Genomic DNA, 21,526 nt, shown 5'->3' with positions numbered 1-21,526 from the left:
CAAAGAAGCCCACTGTGGCCCCGTCTGCGTTTAGGGGCTGGGGACAGGGTGATGTGGGAGGGCCCGGGCTGGCAGAGCTGCTCCAGGCCTTAGGTGCTTCTGGCGCCGACAGGTCTCTTTGTGAGGAGGGGGCTTCCCAGCGTAAAATGTCTAACTCGAATGGTGCTGGGTTATGTGTCTTTCAGCTGACGACAGCAGTGACCAGTGCCTTTTTACTTGCAAAAGTGATCCTCTCAAAGGTACAGCGTCCCACGTTTTCTGTACAATTACTGTCTATACTGGCGAAGGCTCATGTTCCAGTGTGAGCTCCTGGTAACTGCATTTCCCTCTCCTGGTCACGTCTGTCCTTCCAGCTTTTCTCTCAAGGGGCTTTCGGCTACGTGCTACCCATCATTTCGTTCCTCCTTGCCTGGATTGAGACGTGGTTCCTGGATTTCAAAGTGTTACCTCAAGAGGCGGAAGAGGAAAACAGTAAGTGTCTCCCAGGTTAGGCTCCTCAGATGGGCTGGGGACCGAGCCAGAAGGAAGAGCCTGGAAGTCAGATTTGAAGGGAGCCACACTGGGTGGGGTAGGCGGATCTCGGGTCTCCACCATGCAGAGGACCCAGCAGAAATCCAGAACAGGGCAGAGGACAGGACAGTGAGAGCACGTGGCTCCTCTCTGGAGCTGTGAGGCCAGACTTCTCTGGAAGAAAGTGTGAGCCCTGGTGAGAGGGACAGTCAGACAGCAGAAACAGCCAGCACCTCCTTATCCCCAGTGATTGCGGTCCCAGGACACCAAGCACTTTGTGCATCCGAAGAGGACTGTTCCTTAGGGACACAGGGATGGCAGACACGATAGGCTGAGCTGAGACAGTAAGTCTCAGAGTCCGCGATCCTGCCAAGTCTCACGTTGCTACCTTACAGCAGGCGGTGGCCTGGAAGGGGCCCCAATTAGCACAGGGGGTGCCTGGTGGGGGAGAGTGCTGGGTGAGTGAGGAACCCAGAGGGCGGGAGGGGGAAGACAGCATCCAGACACGAGTGCTCAGCTCAGGGTCCACCTCCCCCTGTGAGTAGCAGAGGGACTCCTAGCGATCTGTGACCATGAGCCCTGCGGGGCGGCCGTCATCTCCTGCGTGGACTCATGTGGATACTGACCAGGAAGGCCCAGTGATGGACTGAGCTGCATGATTCAGTATGGGGCTAGAATTCCTCTCTGCATGATGGCCTGAGTGGAAGCCCACGGGCCACATCTGCCCTCTGGTGGTGACATGTTTGAAACTCAGTACAGAGACCCAGGCCTTTTACCACGTGCCATGGTTATGTCCTTCATGCGTCTGGCTCAGATTGCCCTGCAAAATAGGAAAAATAAGGTCCTATGTCCTAGAGAAAGTGAAGTATGATTGTAACCTCAAGGGATAACGGAGAATGAGTAAACATGGAAATGGAATTATTTTGAGTAATCTCATTTACAGAGTAGAAATCTATAAGAACAGAATTATTATTCAAGAGTGCATTTTAAACACCTGAATCAGACCTAGATAAGTCTTCTGTCCTGTGTCCTCTGTGCTTGTATGAAAACCTGTTGTGGAGCAGGGCAGGTACAGCTAATGGAAGTCGCTTTTGGACTTGTGTATAAACATCAAATCGAGTTTGGGTGAAAGCATATCAGCTGTTAATACACTGGGGCTTGAATGCGAGAGTGATGCCACCACGTTCAAAGGCACTAACAGGGCAGAACTGGCGTCGATGAAAACGTGGAGCAGCGGGTACGCTCACGGTCACGAGCAGGCAGTGAGCTCACACCTGCACCTGCGATTAGGCCGCGGCTTCCTCCAGCTTCTCTCGTGTTCGCTCAGCTCCGGACGAGACTCGCCGCTGATGCTCCCTGTGCTCACGGGCGCCGGTCCTGAGCTTCCACATCAGTTCCTCCCCTTTTCTGTGTTTGTTCAATTCCCTTTTCTGGGGGTCCTTTTTAAATAATAAATCTTTCTTCCCCATCTTACTGACGCTTTCCACATTTATACAAGTCTCTCCACTTATTGTGCCTTACATTTGCTATTTCCCTAACGAAGTGAATACTGGAGGCCATTTGTATGACTTACCAGGTTGTTTTCCTTTGTGCTTTGGTTTTGATTATGGTGATTTCTGCAGGGAGGAAAGTGTTCTCCAGGGAAAGAGGCCCTAAATACTGAATCAAAGAATCCCCTGAGTCACAGGCAGGTTTTTAAGTCCGCTGCCATGTGCCCTCACAGCACTGGTTCATAGCGTAATAATAAAACCTATTTTTTGTTTGAAAGATTTTCTTTCTGGCAAGGGTTTTCCTCTTTTTTAGCATAACAACGACACCATTTTATTGTGCCTATCCTCGCTGAGAAGCTACCAGAACTGTGATGTCACTCTCAGCCTCTGAATTTCTTCCCTTCCAGGACTCCTGATAGTTCAGGATGCTTCAGAGAGGGCGGCACTCATACCTGGAGGTCTTTCTGATGGTCAGTTTTATTCTCCTCCTGAATCTGAAGCAGGTAACAAAAATGTGATTATCGTCTGTGTTTTCATCCATCATTCAAAAGCTCAGCCCTCCCTCCCTCTCCTGTCAGAACGCTGCTGAGCAGACATCTCACAGCGCAGGCACGTAGGAGATGGAAATAACTGAGATGTGGTCTTGATGTGGGAGCAGTGGGGAGATACAGAGTGTAAAATACGTGTAACCCAGGGACACAGACCCCGTGTGACCGGCCATCTGCATCTCAGAAGACAGGCAGACGAGGGGAAGGGTCCACTCCTCTTCTTACCCGTCATCCCCTAGCCCGACCTTCCTCCCGGGTCCCCATGTCTGAGGGTGCAGCTCTCTCTGAGCTGTTGGCCGTGAAGAAAGCAGAGCCTCCCTGGGGACTCGGCCCTTTCTTAGGCCTCACATCCCTGCCTTCTCCAGGCCATTTCCACCCTCTGTATTTCTGCCTCCTTTATCTCATTCATTGCACCACTTCCTGTCTTCTTCACCTTTCCTTCAGCATTTCCTCCTTTGGTTTCTGCAGCCATTTGCTGCCTCGGTCACCCTCTCCCTGCCCCGCCAGAGCGCCATGTCAAATATACAATTGCATTGTCGTATGGCTTCCTCAAACCACTCGATGAAGTGGGAGTCTCATTTATCCCTATTTCAGAGACCATCAGATTAAGGCACAGAGAGGGGAATCATTTGTGCAAGGTCTCTGGAGGAGTAGGAGGTGGTGGGATCTGAACCCTGACTCAGTGCTGGAATCCGCGCTCACAGCTGATCCATGTGGGGCCTCTCAGTATTAATGGAAACGCAGCATTGACCACCTCTTCCCCTGCCCAGAAGCCTTCAGTGGCAGAAAGGATGAAGGAAGTCCTGGGTCCTGAGCCTGGCAGAAAGCACCATTTTAACCTCATTACCCAGTTGTCTGACCTCCTGGTACCGTCTCCATGTGTTCTCTTCTTAGCTTTGCTGAAAACATTGTGAGCCCAAGCCATCAAGCCATCGGGCAGCTTGCTTTTTCTGTTTGTCACACTGTCCCTCTGCAGGCCTGCTCTCCACGCACGGGAGAGAAGGCTGTCCCACCGCACCCCCACCCTCTGGCTCCTGGGAGAACATTCTCTGCATTTCCTAGGACATTTCTCCCACCTGTGCGGGCTGCACTGCCTTCAGCCTTGACCTGGCCTCGTTGTATCACTGGGGTGGAAACTTGAGTTAGAGAGACTGCGTTATTTCATTCCCCACATTGAGCTTAGTAACTATTTGAAACACACACACACACACACACACATAGGATAGTAAAGCAGATTCCAGGCAGAAAGAGGCATGTGAAAGATCAAAGGCCCAGCAATTCGACATAGTCAATCATTGGAACTCGAAGTAACTTGATATCCTGGGCTATTCGTATTTGATATTAAAGCAGGTTAAATCAGGAAACATAGGGTCAGATGAACTACAGATGTGAATTGGCAGTATTTCTCTTCTCAGTCAGCAGAAGGTCAAAGAAGTATCAAACTCTCATTACTTCACTATGAGGGTTACTTCGGGGAGATATTTTGGTATGTCATAGGACTTGTTCTTTTGGATAAAGGCAGTTCACAGTTTAGTCTGTGCTTTTGCACAGCTGTTATTTTTCTAACACTAGTAAAAGTTCTCAGCACTAATGTATTTACTTAATTAGAAACGCTAACTTGATATTCTCTGGACTATGTTGGATCTAAGAATGGAGTCAGACGAAATACAGATATGAACTAGCAGCCAATCTCTTTGTCAGGCGTCAGATACTCAATATAAGTATTCAGTTTTTCATTACCTCGCTATGAGGGTTATTTCACTGAGGTTTTTTTATGTCATAGGAATCATTCTTTTGAAAAAAGGGAGTTCACATTGTTCATGCTTTTATCTAGCTTTTATTTTTCTAGGACTAACAAAAGTTCTTGGTGCTAATATCTTTACCCAATTAGAAGTTCAGAACAGCCGGATAATGATAATGGGAGGAGTTACACCTTAGACATTCTTCATCAAACTTTCCAGTCCTGAATCCATTGGCTTCCTGCCTGTGACTTTTACCCCCACCTAGTGGTGGTTGGGAGCATGACCAGTTCATTGGATTATGGAACTGACCTTGAACATGGTCTGGGTGTTCAGGTAGCTTCTTTGTTCAAGACAAAATGCAAGTGAATCATAGGCAGAGAAGGAGGGTTCAATGTGACTTACTCTATTGTATTATATTTTCATTGTATGAAGATGCAAGTTAGGAAAGAATTAAAATTAAAAACTGTTATTGCAGGGCTCAGTCAGTTGGGTGGCCACCTCTTTCAGCTCAGGTCATCATCTCATGGTTCATGAGATCAATCCCCATGTTGGGTTCTGTGTGCAGGGCATGGAGCTTGCTTGGGATTCTCTGTCTCCCTCTCTCCCTGGCTCTCTCCCTCTCTCTCTCAAAATAAATAAACATGTTTAAAAAACCTATTATTGGAATTAATGTATCTTGAAAAGAAGGTTCTCCTCTAAAGCATGGCTGGCTCAATAGGCCGGTGGCTAAAAACTACACAGAACAGGAGTCTGTGCTTCTGCTGCCCTGGGACTGACACAGTGCTGATTGGTGCCTGGGGGACAAGAGGGCATCTGGGTCCTGCTTGCCTGCTCTTGACTTTCCTTCTCCAGCGCCCAGGGCGGTGCCGGCACTTAGTAGATTTGTAACTGTGGAATGAAGGAATGAGGAGGGAGAAAGAAATCAGAGTCACCAAAAATAAAATGTTAGTATTTTTCCTTGTAAAGGTGTCGCTTGAATTTTAGCATCAGAGAGATTCTGAAAGTTAGCACCCTTCGTGACATGTGCTTCTAAGGAATGTAAAGGTGGTTTGTTGGGAGGTTTCTTTGTGGGTCTAACCATGTCCTGCTCACCTGTGTATTCAGTGGAAGGATGAGGAAGCACAAGCCTTGTCAGATGATTGGGCTCAAGTTGTTATGGTGGTCAGACAGCTGAAGTGAACCAGCCGTGATGCTGAGGAAAAGATAGTTCGTCACCTTGTAAATCATCTTCTAAATCATCTTAATACTTAAATTGAAGAATAGCTCAATTGCATTATATAATCTGTGATAATAAGCAAATCTAGAAGAAGACAGTATAATTCAAATTGGACACTTTTTAAAAAAATTTTTTAACATTTATTTATTTTTGAGAGACAGCACGAGTGGGGGAGGGACAGAGAGAGAGACACAGAAAACCAACCAGGCTCCAGGCTCCAAGTTGTCAGCACAGAGCCTGAAACGGGGCTCAAATCCACAAACCATGAGATCATGACCCGAGCCGAAGTAGGATGCTTAACCAACTGAGCCACCCCAGCACCCTCGTTTGACACTTTCTAATAGCAAGCAGCCATGCATGCTGGTTTGCCCTGGGTAGTCTTGACTTATTCCTGTGGCCCCAAGTAATGATTATTAGAACCGCTTTGATCTATAGGAAATGTTCTTGTTTAGGTGATGAATTCCATAGTCACCCCATGTATAATCAATAGATTTGAAAGAAAGTTTTTCTAATTTTGTTTTTAATTTTTTTTTAACGTTTATTTATTTTTGAGACAGAGACAGAGCATGAACAGGGGAGGAGCAGAGAGAGAGGGAGACACAGAATCTGAAACAGGCCCCAGGCTCTGAGCTGTCAGCACAGAGCCCGACACGGGGCTCGAACTCACGGACCGCGAGATCATGACCTGAGCCGAAGTCGGCCGCTTAACCGACTGAGCCACCCAGGCGCCCCTCTAATTTTTATTAAGAATGGTAAATTGTATTGAAACATCACTGCCGAGGATACTACATAATCTTTATTAAAAAAAAAAGAATAGCTTGACTGAGTTATAATTTTCATACCATAAAATTCATCCATCATAAGTGTGCAATTGCATGATTTTAAATAAATTTACACTTTTTAAAAAGTGTTTTATGTTTATATTTGAGAGAGACAGAGTATGAACTGGGGGGGGGGGGGGGGGCAGAGAAGAGGTAAAGAATCCGAAGCAGGCTCCAGGCTCCGAGCTTTCAGCACAGAGCCCAACGCGGGGCTTGAACCCACAAACTGTGAGATCATGACATGAGCTGAAATTGGACGCTTAACCAAACTGAGCCACCCAGGCACCCCAAGTAAATTTATACTTTTTAAACCAACTTCACAGTATATTATTAGAGCACTTTTTTCATCCGAAAATATTTGTATCTAACCCTTGCTCCTATTTGCAGTCCTAGATAAACCACTGATCTCCTTTCTGTCTTGAAAATTTGCCTTTTTTGGGTAATTCATATCAATATAATCACAGAATATGTAGTTTTCTGCATGTGGCTTCTTAGGATAGTGTTCTTGATGGCCATTCATGTTGTACTACATATAAGTTCTTTGCACGGCTCAATACTATTCCATTGTATGGATATACAGTGTTTTGTTTATTCATCAGTGGATGGACGTTGGAATTGTTGGCAGTTTTGCTGTTATGACTCATCCTGCTATGAACTTTTAAGTGCATGTCTTTGTGGCGACGTTTGTTTTTCTTTTCCTATAGATTCCTAGGACAGGACTCACTGAGTGTTTGGCAAGTTTCTGTTTAACTTTTCCAGTAATTGCCAAAGCGTTCTCCAGAGTTGCTGCACATCTTACACTCCCTCCAGCAGTGTGTAAGGGCTTGCTCTCCTTGTTCTCACAGACAAGCCTCATGGCCGAGGCTGTCTTTTTGATCAGTTATTCCAGCAGGTGTGAAGTGCTATCTCCTTGTGGTTCTCATTTGCCCATAAGGACTGGTGGCCTCAAGAACCTGTTCATGCGCTAATTAGTTATTCAGATATCTTCTTTGGAGAAATGTCCATTTCACACATTCCCCCCCCCCTTTTTTTTTAAGTTATGTTGTTTGCCTTTTTACTGAGTTGTAAGAGTTCTTTATACATCCTGGATAAAAACCCTTTATCAGATAAAAGTTTCTTCTGTGATGCACAGATACTTCTTTCCAAGGTTGTAGTCTTTTCATTTTCTTTCTGGAGTCTTTTGAAGCTCATGTTTTGTATTGTGATGAAGTCAGAGTTTATCAGAATTTATTCTTTTATGGATAATGCATTTGGGGTCACATCTAAGAACTCCTTGCCTTAACCCTGTGTCACAAAAATTTCCTCCTATGTTTTCTTCTAGAAGATTTTATAGTATTAGCTCTTCCGTTAAGTTTATGGTCCATCGTGAATTAGTCTTCATGCATGGAGGAGGTAAGGAATGACGTTCACTCTTCTGCCCTCAGATACCTGGTTGTAGCTGAAACATTTGTTGAAAAGTCTATCCTGTCTTGCACTGAATTAACTCAGCGTATTTATCAAAGTCCAGTTGACCATAAATACAGGTTTATTTCTGGACTCTCTGTTCTCTTCTGGTGACGCATATGCTCTCTCTGAACCAGGACCACACTGGCTTAATTAGTAACTGAATTCTGTGAGCTCTGAAATCAGGTGCTCTAAGACCTTGCTTGAATGGCTCGTCCTGCTGTCCCCAGGACCCCAAATTGTGTCAGTAATAAATCTGTTCACACCCTCTGTGTGTGCGGCTTCATCAGTCTCAACATCCAAGTCAAATTTGGGGTGCGCCCCTCCCCCACATTGCTTCTGCAGGGTGACCTTATCGGTTCTCCCAACTGTGTTCCTTATCAAAATGATTTTGCCTGTTCTAGGTATTTTGTGTTTTCGTCAATTTTGGCATGAGCTTGTTAATTTTTTGCGAATAAAGCCTGCAGTGGATTTATAGATGAATTTGGGAAGACTTGCCATCACAATAATATTGAATCTTGTAATCGATGAACATGGACCCTCTTTGCATTTATGTAGATATTCTTTAATTTTTCTCTGCGTTGTTTTGTAATTTTCAGCATGGTTTTGCTCTACTTTTGTTGAATTAATTCCAAAGTGTTTTATCCTTTTTAGTTCTATAGTAAATGGAATTGTTCCTTTAATTTCATTTTCAATTTGTCCGTGCTAGTACATAAATACACAACTGATATTTTGTATAGAATTTTTATGGAATTTGTAGTTTGCAACAAGGCTAAGCTTGTTCCTTAGTTCTAGTTTTGGTTTTGTGTGCCTGTAGATTTCATGGCATTATCTACATACAAGATTATGTCATCTGTGGATAAAGACTTTTAGTTTTAATTTTCAATCTGTTAGATATCCTTTTTTCCCCTTGTTGCACTGTCTAGAACCTTAATACCGTGTTAAACAGAAATGTCAACAGCAAGGGCACCTGGGTAGTCAGTCGGGTAAGCATCTGACTCTTGATTTCATCTCAGGTCATGATCTCATAGTTCGTGGGATTGAGCCCTGTGTTAGGCTACACACTAACAGAATGGAGCCAGCTTGGGATTCTCTCTCCTCTCTCTCTGCCCCTTCCTTGCTCTCTTTCTCTTTTTCAAATAAATAAATAAAGGTGGATAAAAAATTTCAAGAGCAGACATCCTTGTCTTGTTCCTGGTCTTTGGGGGAACACGTTCAGTCTTTCATCATTAAGTACGATTAGCTCTGAGTTTTCATAGATGCCCTTTATCAGGTTGAGGAAGTTTGCTTTTATTCTTAGTGTGCTGGGAGTTCTTATCATGAATGGGCATTAAATTCTTCACGTGCTCTGTATGCATCTATTGAGATGATAATGTGGTTTTTGTCCTATATTCAGTTAATATGGTGATGCATTAAATAATATTTGGATGTCAAATCAGCTGTTTATATCTAGGAAAATTCCTACTTGGTCATGCTGGATGATCCACTATTATGTTTCTGGATTTGATTTGCTAATATTTTCTTGAGAATGTTTATACTGATTCTTATGACATTTTACCTATTGGTCTTGTAGTTTTCTTTTTATGTCTTTGGCTTTAATATCAGTAATGCTGACCTCATAGAATACATTAGAAAGTCTTCCTAAACACTGTATTTTCTGAATGAATTCTTCTTATGAATGATTAATATTGTTTCTCCTTTAAATGTTTGATAGATTTTTCAAAGAAACCATCTGGGCTAAGAATTAATTATCTTTGTGGGAACACTTCTAATTGCTAATTCTGTATTATGTATAGATGTATTCAGATTTTTTATTTCTCGAGTCCATTTTGTTAATTTGTGTCTTTCTAGGAATTCATTTCTTCTAAATTATGTAATTGTTGACACAAATTATAATGTTTCCTTATAATCATTTTAAATTTCTGTAGAGTTGGTAGCTATATTCTTTTTTTCTTGATTTTGGAAATTTGTGTCTTCTTTCATTTCTTCTTTGTAACTCTAGGTTGATGTTTGTCAAACTTGTGATTTTCAAAAAAATGGACTTGTTTTCATTGGTATTTCTCTCTTGTTTTTCTGTTTTCCACTTCAGTTATTTCTGTTCCAATTTTTATTTCCTTTATTCTGTTTGGGTGAGTTTAGCTTATTCTTCTTTTCCATGATTGATTTTAGATTTTTCTTCTTTTTTGATAGAGGCATTTAAAGCTATAAATTTTGGGGTGCCTCGGTGGCTCAGTCGGTTAAGCATCTGACTTCAGCTCAGGTTGTGATCTCGCCGTTCATGGGTTTGAGCCCTCTCTCAAACCCTCTCTCTCTATGCTCCTCCCCGATTCACAGTCTGCCTGTCTCTCTCTCTCAAAAATAAATAAACATAAAAAAAAAGAATATGAATTTTCATCTAGGCATTGCTTTAGCGACCTCTTATGAAATTCAGTGTGTTACGTTTTCTTTTCATGTGTGCTTGGCTTTCATCAGGTTGCCTATTATGTGTCTACATGTGAATCTGTTTGTATACATCATAATCAGTATTTCTTTACTTTATTAAATATCTAGATTATTATCTCTCAAATAAATTGGAATGTTTTAGCCATGAGGGAGTTTAAGCCATTGTTTCTTCAAACATTTTTTCTGTTCTTTTTTTCCTTTCTGCCTCTCTGGGAGTTCATTCCATATATGCTATCTCATTGGTCTCTGAACTCTTTTCAATTTTTTTCAGTCTTTTTCTCTCTTCCTAAGATCAGATAACTTATACAGCCCTATCTTCAGTTTCACAGATTATTTCTTCTGCCAACTTGAATATTCTTTTAAACCCCTGTAGAGAATATTTTGCTTAAATATTATATTTTTCTATTCCAGATTTTACATTTTTAAGTACCTTTTCTGTTTTGTAATTTGTCTCATTCTTTAGAATCTATTTGTTCATTTATTGTGGTCATTATTTTCCTTTAATTCTTTAAACGTGGTTTTCTGTACGTCCTTGAACATATTTATAATAGCTGCTTTGAAGTCTGTCTGCTAGATAAAATACCTGGACACATTCAGAGACAGTTTCTATTGAATTGTTACGGGGTTTTTTCCCCCTGAGAATAGTCACACTTTTTGATTCTTTTCCTATCTTTTTGTTTAGTTGAAAAATATTTTGTTGAAAATATATTTTACCAACTCTAGATTCCGATTTCCCCCCCAGGGGTTGCTTTTATTGTTGCGTTTTTGCTTAGAAAATTGCTTAGGCAAAATCTGTGAAATTGTGTCCCTTGCAGTGTGTGAGTGTTGACTCTACTCAGATTTTTAATTTTTAATTTATTTTTAAGCTTAGCTGTGGTCGCCAGTGATTAGTGATTAGACAGAAATTGTGCTCAAACACCTTCATGAGACTTTCATCCTCTGCTAAGTGAAGTAAGTCAGTCAGAGAAAGACAAATACCATATGATTTCACTCATTTGTGGAATTTAAGAAAGGAAAAAAAAAACCCACAAAGAAATGAAAGACAAATAAAAAAACAGACTCTTAAATACAGATAACAGACTTTTTACCAGAGGGCACGTGGTGGTGGGGGGGGGGGGGGATTGGTAAAATAGGTGAAAGGGATTAAGAGTACATTTTTTGGGATAAACAGTGAGTAATGTATAGAATTGATGAATCAGTATATCAGACACTGAAATCTAATCTAACAGTATACATTCATTATACCGGAAATGAAAAAAAGACTTCCATCCTCTGACAAATGGTTATTTGTATATATTGAGTAGCACATTCACATTTTAGGGAATATCAAGTCGTCCTCTGCTTCTACTCTTGGCTGAGTTTTTTCACATCTCCTCTGCCTATGTCCAAGGCCTCGGGATTGACCAGGAGTGTGTGGCTGGCTTGGGCTCTGCTGAGTCTCCGCTAAGCGTGCACATGGCTTCAGCCAAGCACACGTTTGCTGCAGCCACGACCTCAACCTCCGACCAGCACAGCCCCTGCCTTCCTGCCACCGCACCCCTGAGTCTGTCAGTTCGCCCTCACACCGCTCCCCACTGTCCTATCTTGGAAGACCCTTCATGCCCAAGCAGGTGGGAGGTGGGGGAAGAATGAGATCAACGCTGGCAAGAGCACCAGTGTGGTTCCCTGAATTCTGCAGTTTTTCAAACATAAACACTTCTCAGATTGTTGTATGTCTTTGGACATTTCCCAGCTGCTGAAATGGTTAGTTTTGCTCGTCTAGTTGAGTGTTACAGTTGCTTTTCAAGGAGAAGGTTTGTTAACTGCACTTGACCATAACCAGAAGGTCTTGTTATTATTTACTTTTGAATTATGTAAAGGATACATATTATTTAATGTACCTATGTTTTAATTAGAAGTTTGGCTTTATTTAGAACTCCCAAATTATTCCAAGACACTTGTCACTCAAATGCTATTAGCCTGGCAGGTGGAAAGTAAGGTCAGAAACAGGAAGAAAAGGTATGACCATTCTCCTTAGACTCGTTTCAGAGTGAGAATGTGTTAACTGGCCCCAGTGTGTCTACGATTTACAGCAATTTAATAGGCTAGAAAGCGAAGCGTTCCAACCACTGTGCCTTTATCTATTTATGTCACCACAAGCTCACCTGGACTGTGTGACATTTATGAGGTTAGGATGTGGGACACAATCTTTTCTTCAGATTCTCCACTGTTCATTCTACTGGACCAGATTTGTTCTTGGCTCTAAAGCAGGCAGACATTCTCAGAAGGGAAAAAAAATGTGTTGTTTGAGGTGTCTTATCTGACAAGAGGAAAGCAGCTGTGAGGCAGGCTGTTTCCTTTGTGCGTGAGGAGGCCCTATCCCTAACCTATACCTTGGTCTTCCCACTGCTCCTTTTTTATGTTCCTTCCCTGATTGTGAGAATAACACAGGCCTTTTATAAAAATGTGCATAGAACAGCAACCAAAGAGGGGCGCCTGGGTGGCTCAGTCAGTTAAGCGTCTGACTTCGGCTCAGGTCATGACCTCACGGTTCGTGAGTTCGAGCCCCGCATTGGGCTGTGTGCTGACAGCTCAGAGCCTGGAGCCTGCTTCCAATTCTGTGTCTCCCTCTCTGCCTGTTCCCTGCTCTCTCTCTCTCTCTCTCTCTCTCTAAAATAAACATTAAAAAAATTAAAAAAAAAGAACAGCAACCAAAAAACCTGTCCTTCAAACTCTGTGACCACATCAGTATTAACAATTCAGTTTGTCTCCTGCTAGTTTTGTGTTTGTAATGTCACATAAGTGTGGCCATACTGCTGATGTTATTTATACCCTTTTTTAAAGATGATAATTTAAAATTTATAAAGTCAGTTTGTTGTATGTATTTTGGAATATCCAGAAGTGATTCAAGTCATCTGGTTATTTTCTTAGAGTCTTTCTTATTGGCACGTATGTATTTAAGTTTTTATTTTTATCAATACGATCTTACGGGATACAGTTTTTTTCATTGTGTATTTGCTTTTACTTTATTATAAAATAGGCACTTCCCATGCTGTTTTGAACTGTAAAAATATAAATGGATACAAGATATTTTGTGTAAATAAGATAATCATTTAACTTTTCTCCTACCCTCAAACATCTAGATTTTTTCCCAGATTTAAAAAAAAAATTTTTTTACGTCTATATATTTTTGAGAGACAGAGTGTGAGTGGAGGAGGAGCAGAGAGAGAGAGGGAGACACAGAGTCTGAAGCAGCCTCCAGGTTCAGCTGTCAGCACAGAGCCTGATGAGGGGTTTGAACTCACGAGTCGTGAGATCATGACTTGAGCCAAAGTCGGACACTTAACTGACTGAGCCACCCAGGCACCCTTTCCTAGATTTTTAGAAGTAAAATCTACTTAATGGAAAAAAGTATGATTGCGTCAGACATGTTTCCTCAAGGAATAATTGCAGAATGAAATGGTGGGCTCCAACGTACCAATAATCTAAGGTTCACAAGGCAGGACCCACCGCAGTGTCCCAGTGCTACAGCACCGTCACTCTCGACATCAGGAAGTCCTCAAAACTCTCACTCACTGGGTACAGCGACTTTTAAAAATAAGTAGGGCACCTGGTGGTTCAGTTGGTTAAATGTCCAACTTCAGCTCAGGTCATGATCTCATGGTTCGTGAGTTCGAGCCCTGTGTCGGGCCCCGTGCTGACAGCTCAGAGCCTGGAGCCTACTTTGGATTGTGTGTCTCCCTCTCTTTCTGCCCCTCCCCTGCTCATGTGCTCTCTCTCTCTTTCTCTCTCTCTAAAGCAAACATTTTGAAAAAATTAAAACAAAGTCATAAAAGAATAAAACAGTACTATATTGAAAAAACCCAAATATAAGTGGACTTGCACAGATCATAACTATGCTGTTCAAGGGTCAACTGTATACCTTAAAAGAACTAAACAGTTAATATGGGAAAGTTTGTTTCTATAGACATATTCGAGCTAATATGTCATAAGCCATAAGATTAACATAGCATTGGGGCACCTGGGTGGCTCAGTGAGGTAAGCGTCCAACTTCGGCTTAGGTCATGATCTCATAGTTTGTGAGTTCAAGCCGCACGTCGGGCTCTGTGTTGACAGCTGGGAGCCTGGAGCCTGCTTTGGATTCTGTGTCTCCCTCTCTCTGTCTCTGTCTCTCTCTCAAAAATTAATAAACATTAAAAATAGGTAGATTAAATGATTTGTACCAAAGCTCAGTGTCAGCTACACTTGAAAAATACCTAAGCCTGTCAGCAAAGAGGAGGAGGAGGACTAGGAGTAGATAATAATTCTTGCTTTATATGAAAACTTTCAGAACTACATAAGGGAAGTCCATTCAACTGATTAGTATGAGTGATCGATCCTATTTTAAGTGTTTTCTTCCTATGAGAAATAAAGTAAAACTTTATTTTACAGGTACAGTTTTTTAACTCCAACCTTTAATACTGAGGATTAGATGAGCAGATGCACCTCCCACATAAAATTTGATGCCCGTATATTATCATTTCAAGCAAATGGCTTGTGTCCTTAATGGAATCTGATACTTTTTCTCCTTCCCTTTCCCTCCCTTGTAGGATCTGAAGAAGAAGCTGAAGAAAAGCAGGACGGTGAAAAACCACTTTTGGAACTATGAGTACTACTTTTGTGACAGTAAGTGCAACCGAAAGTGTAGCAACAAACTAGTTAAATATGGATCGTTTCTCTGAGTAGATTCAAGGTGAAATTCGAAGAATATAAATCTAGAGCCAGCTCTGTCCCATTCACATGAATTTATGGTTACATTTTTTTCATGTGAAATTTCTTACCATTCTTTTGCATCAGTATGAATTTGTAAAGTATAAAAAATACCTCAGAGTTCCCATTTCTTCTTTTTCTAATTGAGGTTAAAATTGGCACATAGCCTTAGGTGAGTTTCCCGCCTACGGCATCATAATTCGATTATTTGCATACACCGTAAATCCCTGCTGCCAAGTGCTGACCATCATACACCTGCTTCCCATCCACATCTCTGCAGAGTAAGAATGAGTTGGTTACTGTTTACTTAGCCAGAGCATCTCCATGTCAGGTGTTACTCAGTTACAAACCCTACCTAGTGTGCTGAGTGAGGGTAGCAGTCCTATGCGACGTGGGTACCGAGCATCTCTGTCTACACCTGGGCAAGTGGGACTAGCATGGTGAGTGACCGTCCCAGTGGGCACCGCTGGCGAGTGGCAAAGCTGGGACTCGGGCCCGCCCAGTCTGGTACCAGGGTCCTCCCTGGACCTGCACCCAGGTGTCCCCAAGTCCCGTGGAGCTCCCGAGATGAAAGGTGTGGTCCGGCCAGAGCAGTAGCCTGATGGGCCTCAAGGTGGAGCGTGTTGTTCAGCCCCTTGAAGTCATCAAAGGGAAACACTTCCACCCCGGAAATGGCAGCAAATGAACACAAAGTGAATTGTAGTAGCAGCGTGTCCGCCTAATCACGTGATGATGGAAGGAAAGTGGTGCCGGGCTCAGAGCTGCTGAGGAGCTGGGACAGGCAGGGACTAGCCTCGGAGGCAGCCTGGGGGCAGCGAGCGGGCCCTGTTTCTAAAGCCCCTGTGCCCCAGCCCGCTCCAGCCCCGCTTTCTGCATCGGTGCTTGAGAGGCAGCAGAGATGGGGGCACGTGAACAGCCAAATTCAAGAAGGCTTTAAAATAAGTTCTTAAGTGGCCACACCCAGGTCTTCACGTGTTTGTAGCCACCCAGCTTCACACAGACTTTCTCATCGAAATACAGGGCAAAGTGTAGCACTTAACCTGTTAACACTGCGTCTCAAATATTCGTGTGTTCTCGTCTCTTCTTCCAAGTGTGAGAAATCCGCCACTGAAAGTCACTGGAGGAGGACAAGGACCAGAGCCGGGGTCTTTCCTGTTGCAGGTTGAAGTGCTGACACCCGCCGCTGACTTCAGCGGACGGCCGATAAGGAACTTATTTATTGTAATACCTCATAGACGTCTTACCACACCCACGTACATTTAGGAGCCTGCCTGCGGCAGGTGCATCATGTGATGAGCCACACCGCCTTGGGTGAGACTGAGTCTGATCTGTCCATGAATACTTGGAGCCGAGTCTTGTGCTGTATTCCCGATCAAAAGACTTCTTAATATATTGGAATAACCCTTTTTTAGTAAGCAAAATCTCTTTTTATTTGCTTTGCAGGGTTGGAGGTTTCTTTTTGTTTCATGTCTCAGATTTCTTTTGTATTTCTTTTTTTAACATCCTACATTTCCCTCGTGTTTTTTAACTCACGCTTACGCGCTCTTTGTACAATTTTAAAAAGTAATAAAATCCAACGTATCGAAGTGGTTCATTTTACTTTCCTTATTTGGCATTATGTATTTGGCTTAAAGTATTGGGATTACCGAATGGGGCACGGAGGGGTGTGGATGCATGTTCGAGCACAACCAGACATTTTGCATTGTTTTCATTATGAAATGGTATCCTTCCCTTAGAAGTACGGTTCTGAAATAACGTGAGAGTCTTCTTTTGGATGAACAAGAGAAGACCGTGGCCATCATTTCTCTTTATGTGGCTAATTTGAACTGAAATAAACTAAGTTACATCGTGAACTCCTTCTTTCAGATATGCATGTTCACCTCAATGCCTCACAGAAGGCAGCGTGTCTGTTAGTTTTCTGGTCTTATTCACTGTGTCCTTCAAGAAAAACTCAACTGTGTGTAGTGACGGTGGTGGCAACTGGCCGTCTGTGCAGGTCACGTCAGCTCCGTCTGTGCTCGTTCTGACACTGGACCAGAGGACCGGAGTGCCACGAGGAGGGTTGTGGGAGGCTGAGGCCTAAGGGGAAAGAGCCTCCTGGTGGAGAAAGGGCGAGGAGTGTCTGCAGGGTCTGGCCGAATCTCGAGAACTCAGTGGAGGGGCCTCAGGTAGAACACCCTGTCTCAGGAGGGGAGCCGCATACACACCAGGCCCCCAGATGATGCCTCAGCCGGATGTCCCTGTATATTTACCCTGAGAAAGAGCCCTCACCTGCATACGCTAGGCTGAACCAGTAGCACGTGGCCCATGCTCCTCAAAGCCGAGACTCTCCCAAGAAGTTGACTCTCAGAGCACAGACCAAGAGGAATGAAGTCTGTGTTGAGAATGCGCAGTGAAGGCAGACTGGAAGCATAAAAGGCTGATCTCAGAAATCGAGTTCTGCTTTTGCCAGGCACCGGACAGATTGGGTCCCGGGGCTGGGCACCCTCTCTGTACCGTACGCGGGTGGCGTGGAGGTGGGGACACTTGCTCGTTGTGCTCACATTACTGAATGCTCTTCTGCTTGACCCCCAGCACACTGTTATCTCTCGTGCATGTCTGCTATTGAACCTTGCTTAGCTTCATGCTACGGTATTGTGTCCCTTTGGAAGGACTAAGATGATCCAGCACGTGGCATTCAATTACACAGTTGACTAAGGGCCTCCATATGTCTGTTCTCGTGAGGAAAAAAGTCCCTTCCTGTTGCCCCGTCTACACTCTACCTGTGCTAATAGTTTCATGTGCCCGGGTCTTGTGTTCCCCTGTCCACACTGACAAAATGAGACCAAAAGTACCACCTGAGGAAATCGCACGCCAGGGAGAAGCACAGATCCTTGGTAGATGCCAGGATTAGCTGGGGCTACGAGAAGTCTGCGGGCCGTTCCCCGCAGAACAGAGGCATCAGACTAGACTGAAGGTGCAGCGTCTCAACAATCCTGGTCATACGATTCCCAACTCATGAAGCAGCTACTTGGAATGAACTTGGTATAAAATAGGGGAACCCCTCACCCACAGAATAAGAATATCTTTGGCAGCAATCATATGTGTGTGTGCAGATGGGTATTTTCTTTCATTAGCTGTGACCTTTTGGAAGTGAGCAAAGTTGGCTGTGGTTTAACTGCCCTTAATTTATCATGCAGCACCCCAGCCACCGCTTGCACAGCCCCAACCAGTAGGGGCCGGTTTGACTTCAAGCCTTTTCCACGAATCAACCACATTTGACAGCACATAGACCAGAAAAACCCTGAGAAAACAAAACACCAGCCCCTTCCTGCCCCCCACACTGTCCCCTGCACCACCGCCCTCCCCCTCTCTGCACCTGCCAGTGCAGAGCAGAGCCCGCAGGGCTGCCCAGGTCGGGTTGGGGAAGGGAGGGGCTGAGGATTGGAAGCCACAGGGGACACTGGCTAGGAGTGCCTGGCCCTGAAATCAGCCCACACAGCTCTGGGTCATTTGCTAGTCTCCCCTTCGCCTCTGTGCTTTCCACACACAGAAACAGTTCCAGATCTCTAAGCAGAGGCCCAGGTATTTGGTCTAAAGAAGAAGCCTAATGAAATTCCTGAAAATGAAGAAGTGGATGGGAATTAAATTTCCTCCTTTTGGTATCTGGTGGGTCTTGTGCTGTTTCCACCTCTACTTGGTCTCCAAAACACCTGTTTCACAGAAACTGAAGCTGATTGTAAATAAACAAAAAATCCTTCCCAATTTTAAATGAGGCATTATTTTATTCTAGTATATAAAAACTTTTACTTTAGGGGCGCCTGGGTGGCTCAGTCGGTTGGGTGTCCGTCTTCTGCTCAGGTCATGATCTTGCGGTTCCTGAGTTCTTGCCCCATGTCAGGCTCTGTGCTGACAGCTTGGAGACTGGAGCCTGCTTCGAATTCTGTGTCTCCCTCTGTCTCTGTCCCTCCCCTGCTTACACTCTGTTTCTCTTTCTCTCAAAGATAAACATTAAAAATTTTTAACTTTTACTTTATTTTTTTTTAATGTTTATTTATTTTTGAGACAGAGACAGACAGAGCATGAACAGGGGAGGGTCAGAGAGACAGGGAGACACAGAATCTGAAGCAGGCTCCAGGCTCTGAGCTGTCAGCACAGAGCCCAACGCGGGGCTCGAACCCACGGACCATGAGATCATGACCTGAGCCGAAGTCGGACGCTTAACCGACTGAGCCACCCAGGTGCCCCTTTTTAACTTTTACTTTAAAAGGATTCATTAGAAAAAGAGAAAAACAATCACTAATTTCTTCACCCACCTACCGTGCATTGAACATTGTGTTTTATACCCACATTTGTAGAAATATACATACACATATAAATGAGTGTCATACTTAATAGTATTATTCCTCAGAAATTATGGTCAAAGGACTGGACAAATATTGTACAAAAAAAAGAAACATAAATGGACTCAATCTATGAAAATATGGTTATCCTTATCAGAAAAAACAAAACCACGGTGGAATACTACTTTTCACCTGTCAGGTTACCAAAATCCTGATGTTTGACAAGCACAGTCCTGACACTGACCTACACTGTGGTGGGAAGGGCACAATGGCGTTACCTCTGTCGGGGTAAGTTGGCAATACCTTCAAAATTACAAGTACACATGTCCAATATTATAAAACAAGATTATAATTTTAGCATATTTTATAATAGTAAAAGATTGGAAAGAATCCATTCGTCTATCGCAAGGAACTGATCTTACAAAATGTACGTTCACCAGTAAAATACTGTTCAGCTATGTGTCCTTATATATGGACATAAAAAGAGCTGAAGAATATATGTGAGAAAAGCAGAATAATGTATGTTGTATACTACCTGTGTGTTGGAAGAAAATGAGACATATTTGTATTTATGTTTATATGTAAACTCATATTTGCAGAAATAACTCGAAAGATGCACAAGAAAGAAAAATGTGACCTGCAAATGTTTGGGAGGTAGAGACAGTGGTTGAAACAAGATTTCTTAGTTCAATTTTTAGAGTGTTTTGAATTTGAAATCATATGAAGGTATAATCTACCAATTTTATTACAGTCCTGCCATGTATATTTCTTCAACAACACTTCCTGATTAATTTTCCGTATCTTTAACAATCTGAATTTTTTTGTAGATGCATGTTAGTCCATCATGTGACATCATTTAGTTTATTTTTCTGGTTTCTTACTGGGCATTTGAGTTCATTTGTGACTGTTGTGAATGGTGCTACAGCATTGCACGTAAATCTTAGTGTGTTCATTGTGTGTGTGTGTGTATGTGTGTGTGTGTGTGTTCTCTATTACTTCTAAAGTATATCTGCCAACAGTAGATACAAATGCTATTGAGGACTTGCATGTATTCAGCATAAAAACTCATCGCATTCACAAAACTCCAGGAGACATGTCGCTGTAAGTCCGTTTTATAAATGGGAAAATTATGGCACAGAGAGTTCAAATAGCTATAGACCCAAGATTTAAACCCAGGCACTTGGGATCCAGAGTCCAAGCACTTAACCCCTCCAGCACCCTCCCTTCCCGTGTTAGTGCAGCTCTCATGGGGTTCTTGTGACATCGGGAAACATGGTGCACGTGAGACACTGGTCCAGGTCTGACACACCAGCCAGGCATGCAACATGTTATGGCCTTTGCCACTGGAGTGTCTTAAACCAAATGAGTCTAATTCAGCTGCCTTTTGAAGGAGTAATAACTTGGGCACCTTCACTGGCTGTGGCTCCCCTGGGGACAGTGCCCCAAAGAAGGCATCACAAGGACTCTCTCAGGGAAATAGTTAGAAATGTGGAATTGGCCATGATTACAACCAATGCTGAATTTGAAGGCTCAGTTGTCATGCTGTTCCTTACCTTAGCCTCTCAGATTTCACCAAATGAAAGAACACAGAGATAAAAGTACACTTTTGATTATTTTTATTATGCCTGTTATGAACAACAGTACAAAATTCAGGTAGCAAAGATAGCAGCTTCCAGAAATGTAAAATAAAAGGCCTCCAGGCGGTTATCTGGATACAGAGCCCCAGGGGCCGCTATGGAAGCTGCACGCCGGCTGTACTCAGAGGTGAGGGTGCTGGGTGGCTGACGGGCTGGTGGGCATGAAGGAGAGAGCGGTACTGAAGCCCCCGTGAGTGCCCCCCGGCCCCGCCCCTGACTCATGGCAGAGTCTGTTCTTGGTGCAGAGTGACATTTCCTGTTTGCCCAGCAGTTTGTAAACCCATTCTGCAGTGATGACACATAGAAAAAAGACACATGTGAACTGCAATAACCCACACCCAGAAAGAAAGCCCCGCTAGAGCCTCAGCAGACACCTTTAGCGACAATAGCCAGTAAAGAAAAGTGGAGCCTTGGGCCACCATGTGTTACAACTTTTCTCACTGCGGCAGAGTGCTGGTCTCCCAAGCAGACAGTAGGTGATGATGATGGTGTAGACCATGCTCTTGACGAGGAGGATGACGTAGGTGTAGTAGGCAGAGGTGTTCGCAAGCTGCAGCTGTAGGGGGTCTAAAAGAAGCCATCGGTTAGTTTCACCTGTTGTTTTGAAAGGCTAGGACTTATTAATGG

The 21,526-nt window shown here is 43.4% G+C and overlaps 1 protein-coding gene and 1 gene segment (V, D, J or C); one reads left to right on the top strand and one right to left on the bottom strand.

Annotated features, from left to right (window-relative positions):
- Nucleotides 1–16,526, top strand: part of STARD3NL (STARD3 N-terminal like) — a 56,070-nt gene extending 39,544 nt beyond the window's left edge. For all 3 annotated transcript variants that reach the window (XM_078442574.2, XM_078442575.2, XM_078442576.2), the window contains 5 exons: nt 186–239; nt 354–471; nt 2,408–2,503; nt 14,781–14,856; nt 16,032–16,526. In XM_078442574.2, the coding sequence (XP_078298700.1) occupies nt 186–239; nt 354–471; nt 2,408–2,503; nt 14,781–14,839 (327 nt within the window). In that variant the 3' untranslated portion in view covers nt 14,840–14,856; nt 16,032–16,526. The remainder of the gene's footprint in view (nt 1–185; nt 240–353; nt 472–2,407; nt 2,504–14,780; nt 14,857–16,031) is intronic.
- Nucleotides 16,527–20,861: 4,335 nt separating this feature from the next.
- Nucleotides 20,862–21,526, bottom strand: part of LOC132676302 (T-cell receptor gamma chain C region DFL12-like) — a 42,784-nt gene continuing 42,119 nt past the window's right edge. Inside the window, 1 exon segment of the C gene segment in view lies at nt 20,862–21,466. Coding sequence covers nt 21,276–21,466 — 191 coding nt within the window.

Source organism: Panthera onca, chromosome A2 (assembly GCF_046562875.1).
Source record: "Panthera onca isolate mPanOnc1 chromosome A2, mPanOnc1 haplotype 2, whole genome shotgun sequence".
Lineage (NCBI taxonomy): Eukaryota > Metazoa > Chordata > Mammalia > Carnivora > Felidae > Panthera > Panthera onca.
Note: the sequence above shows the minus strand (reverse complement) of the source record. Positions and strands in the feature narration are given on the sequence as shown.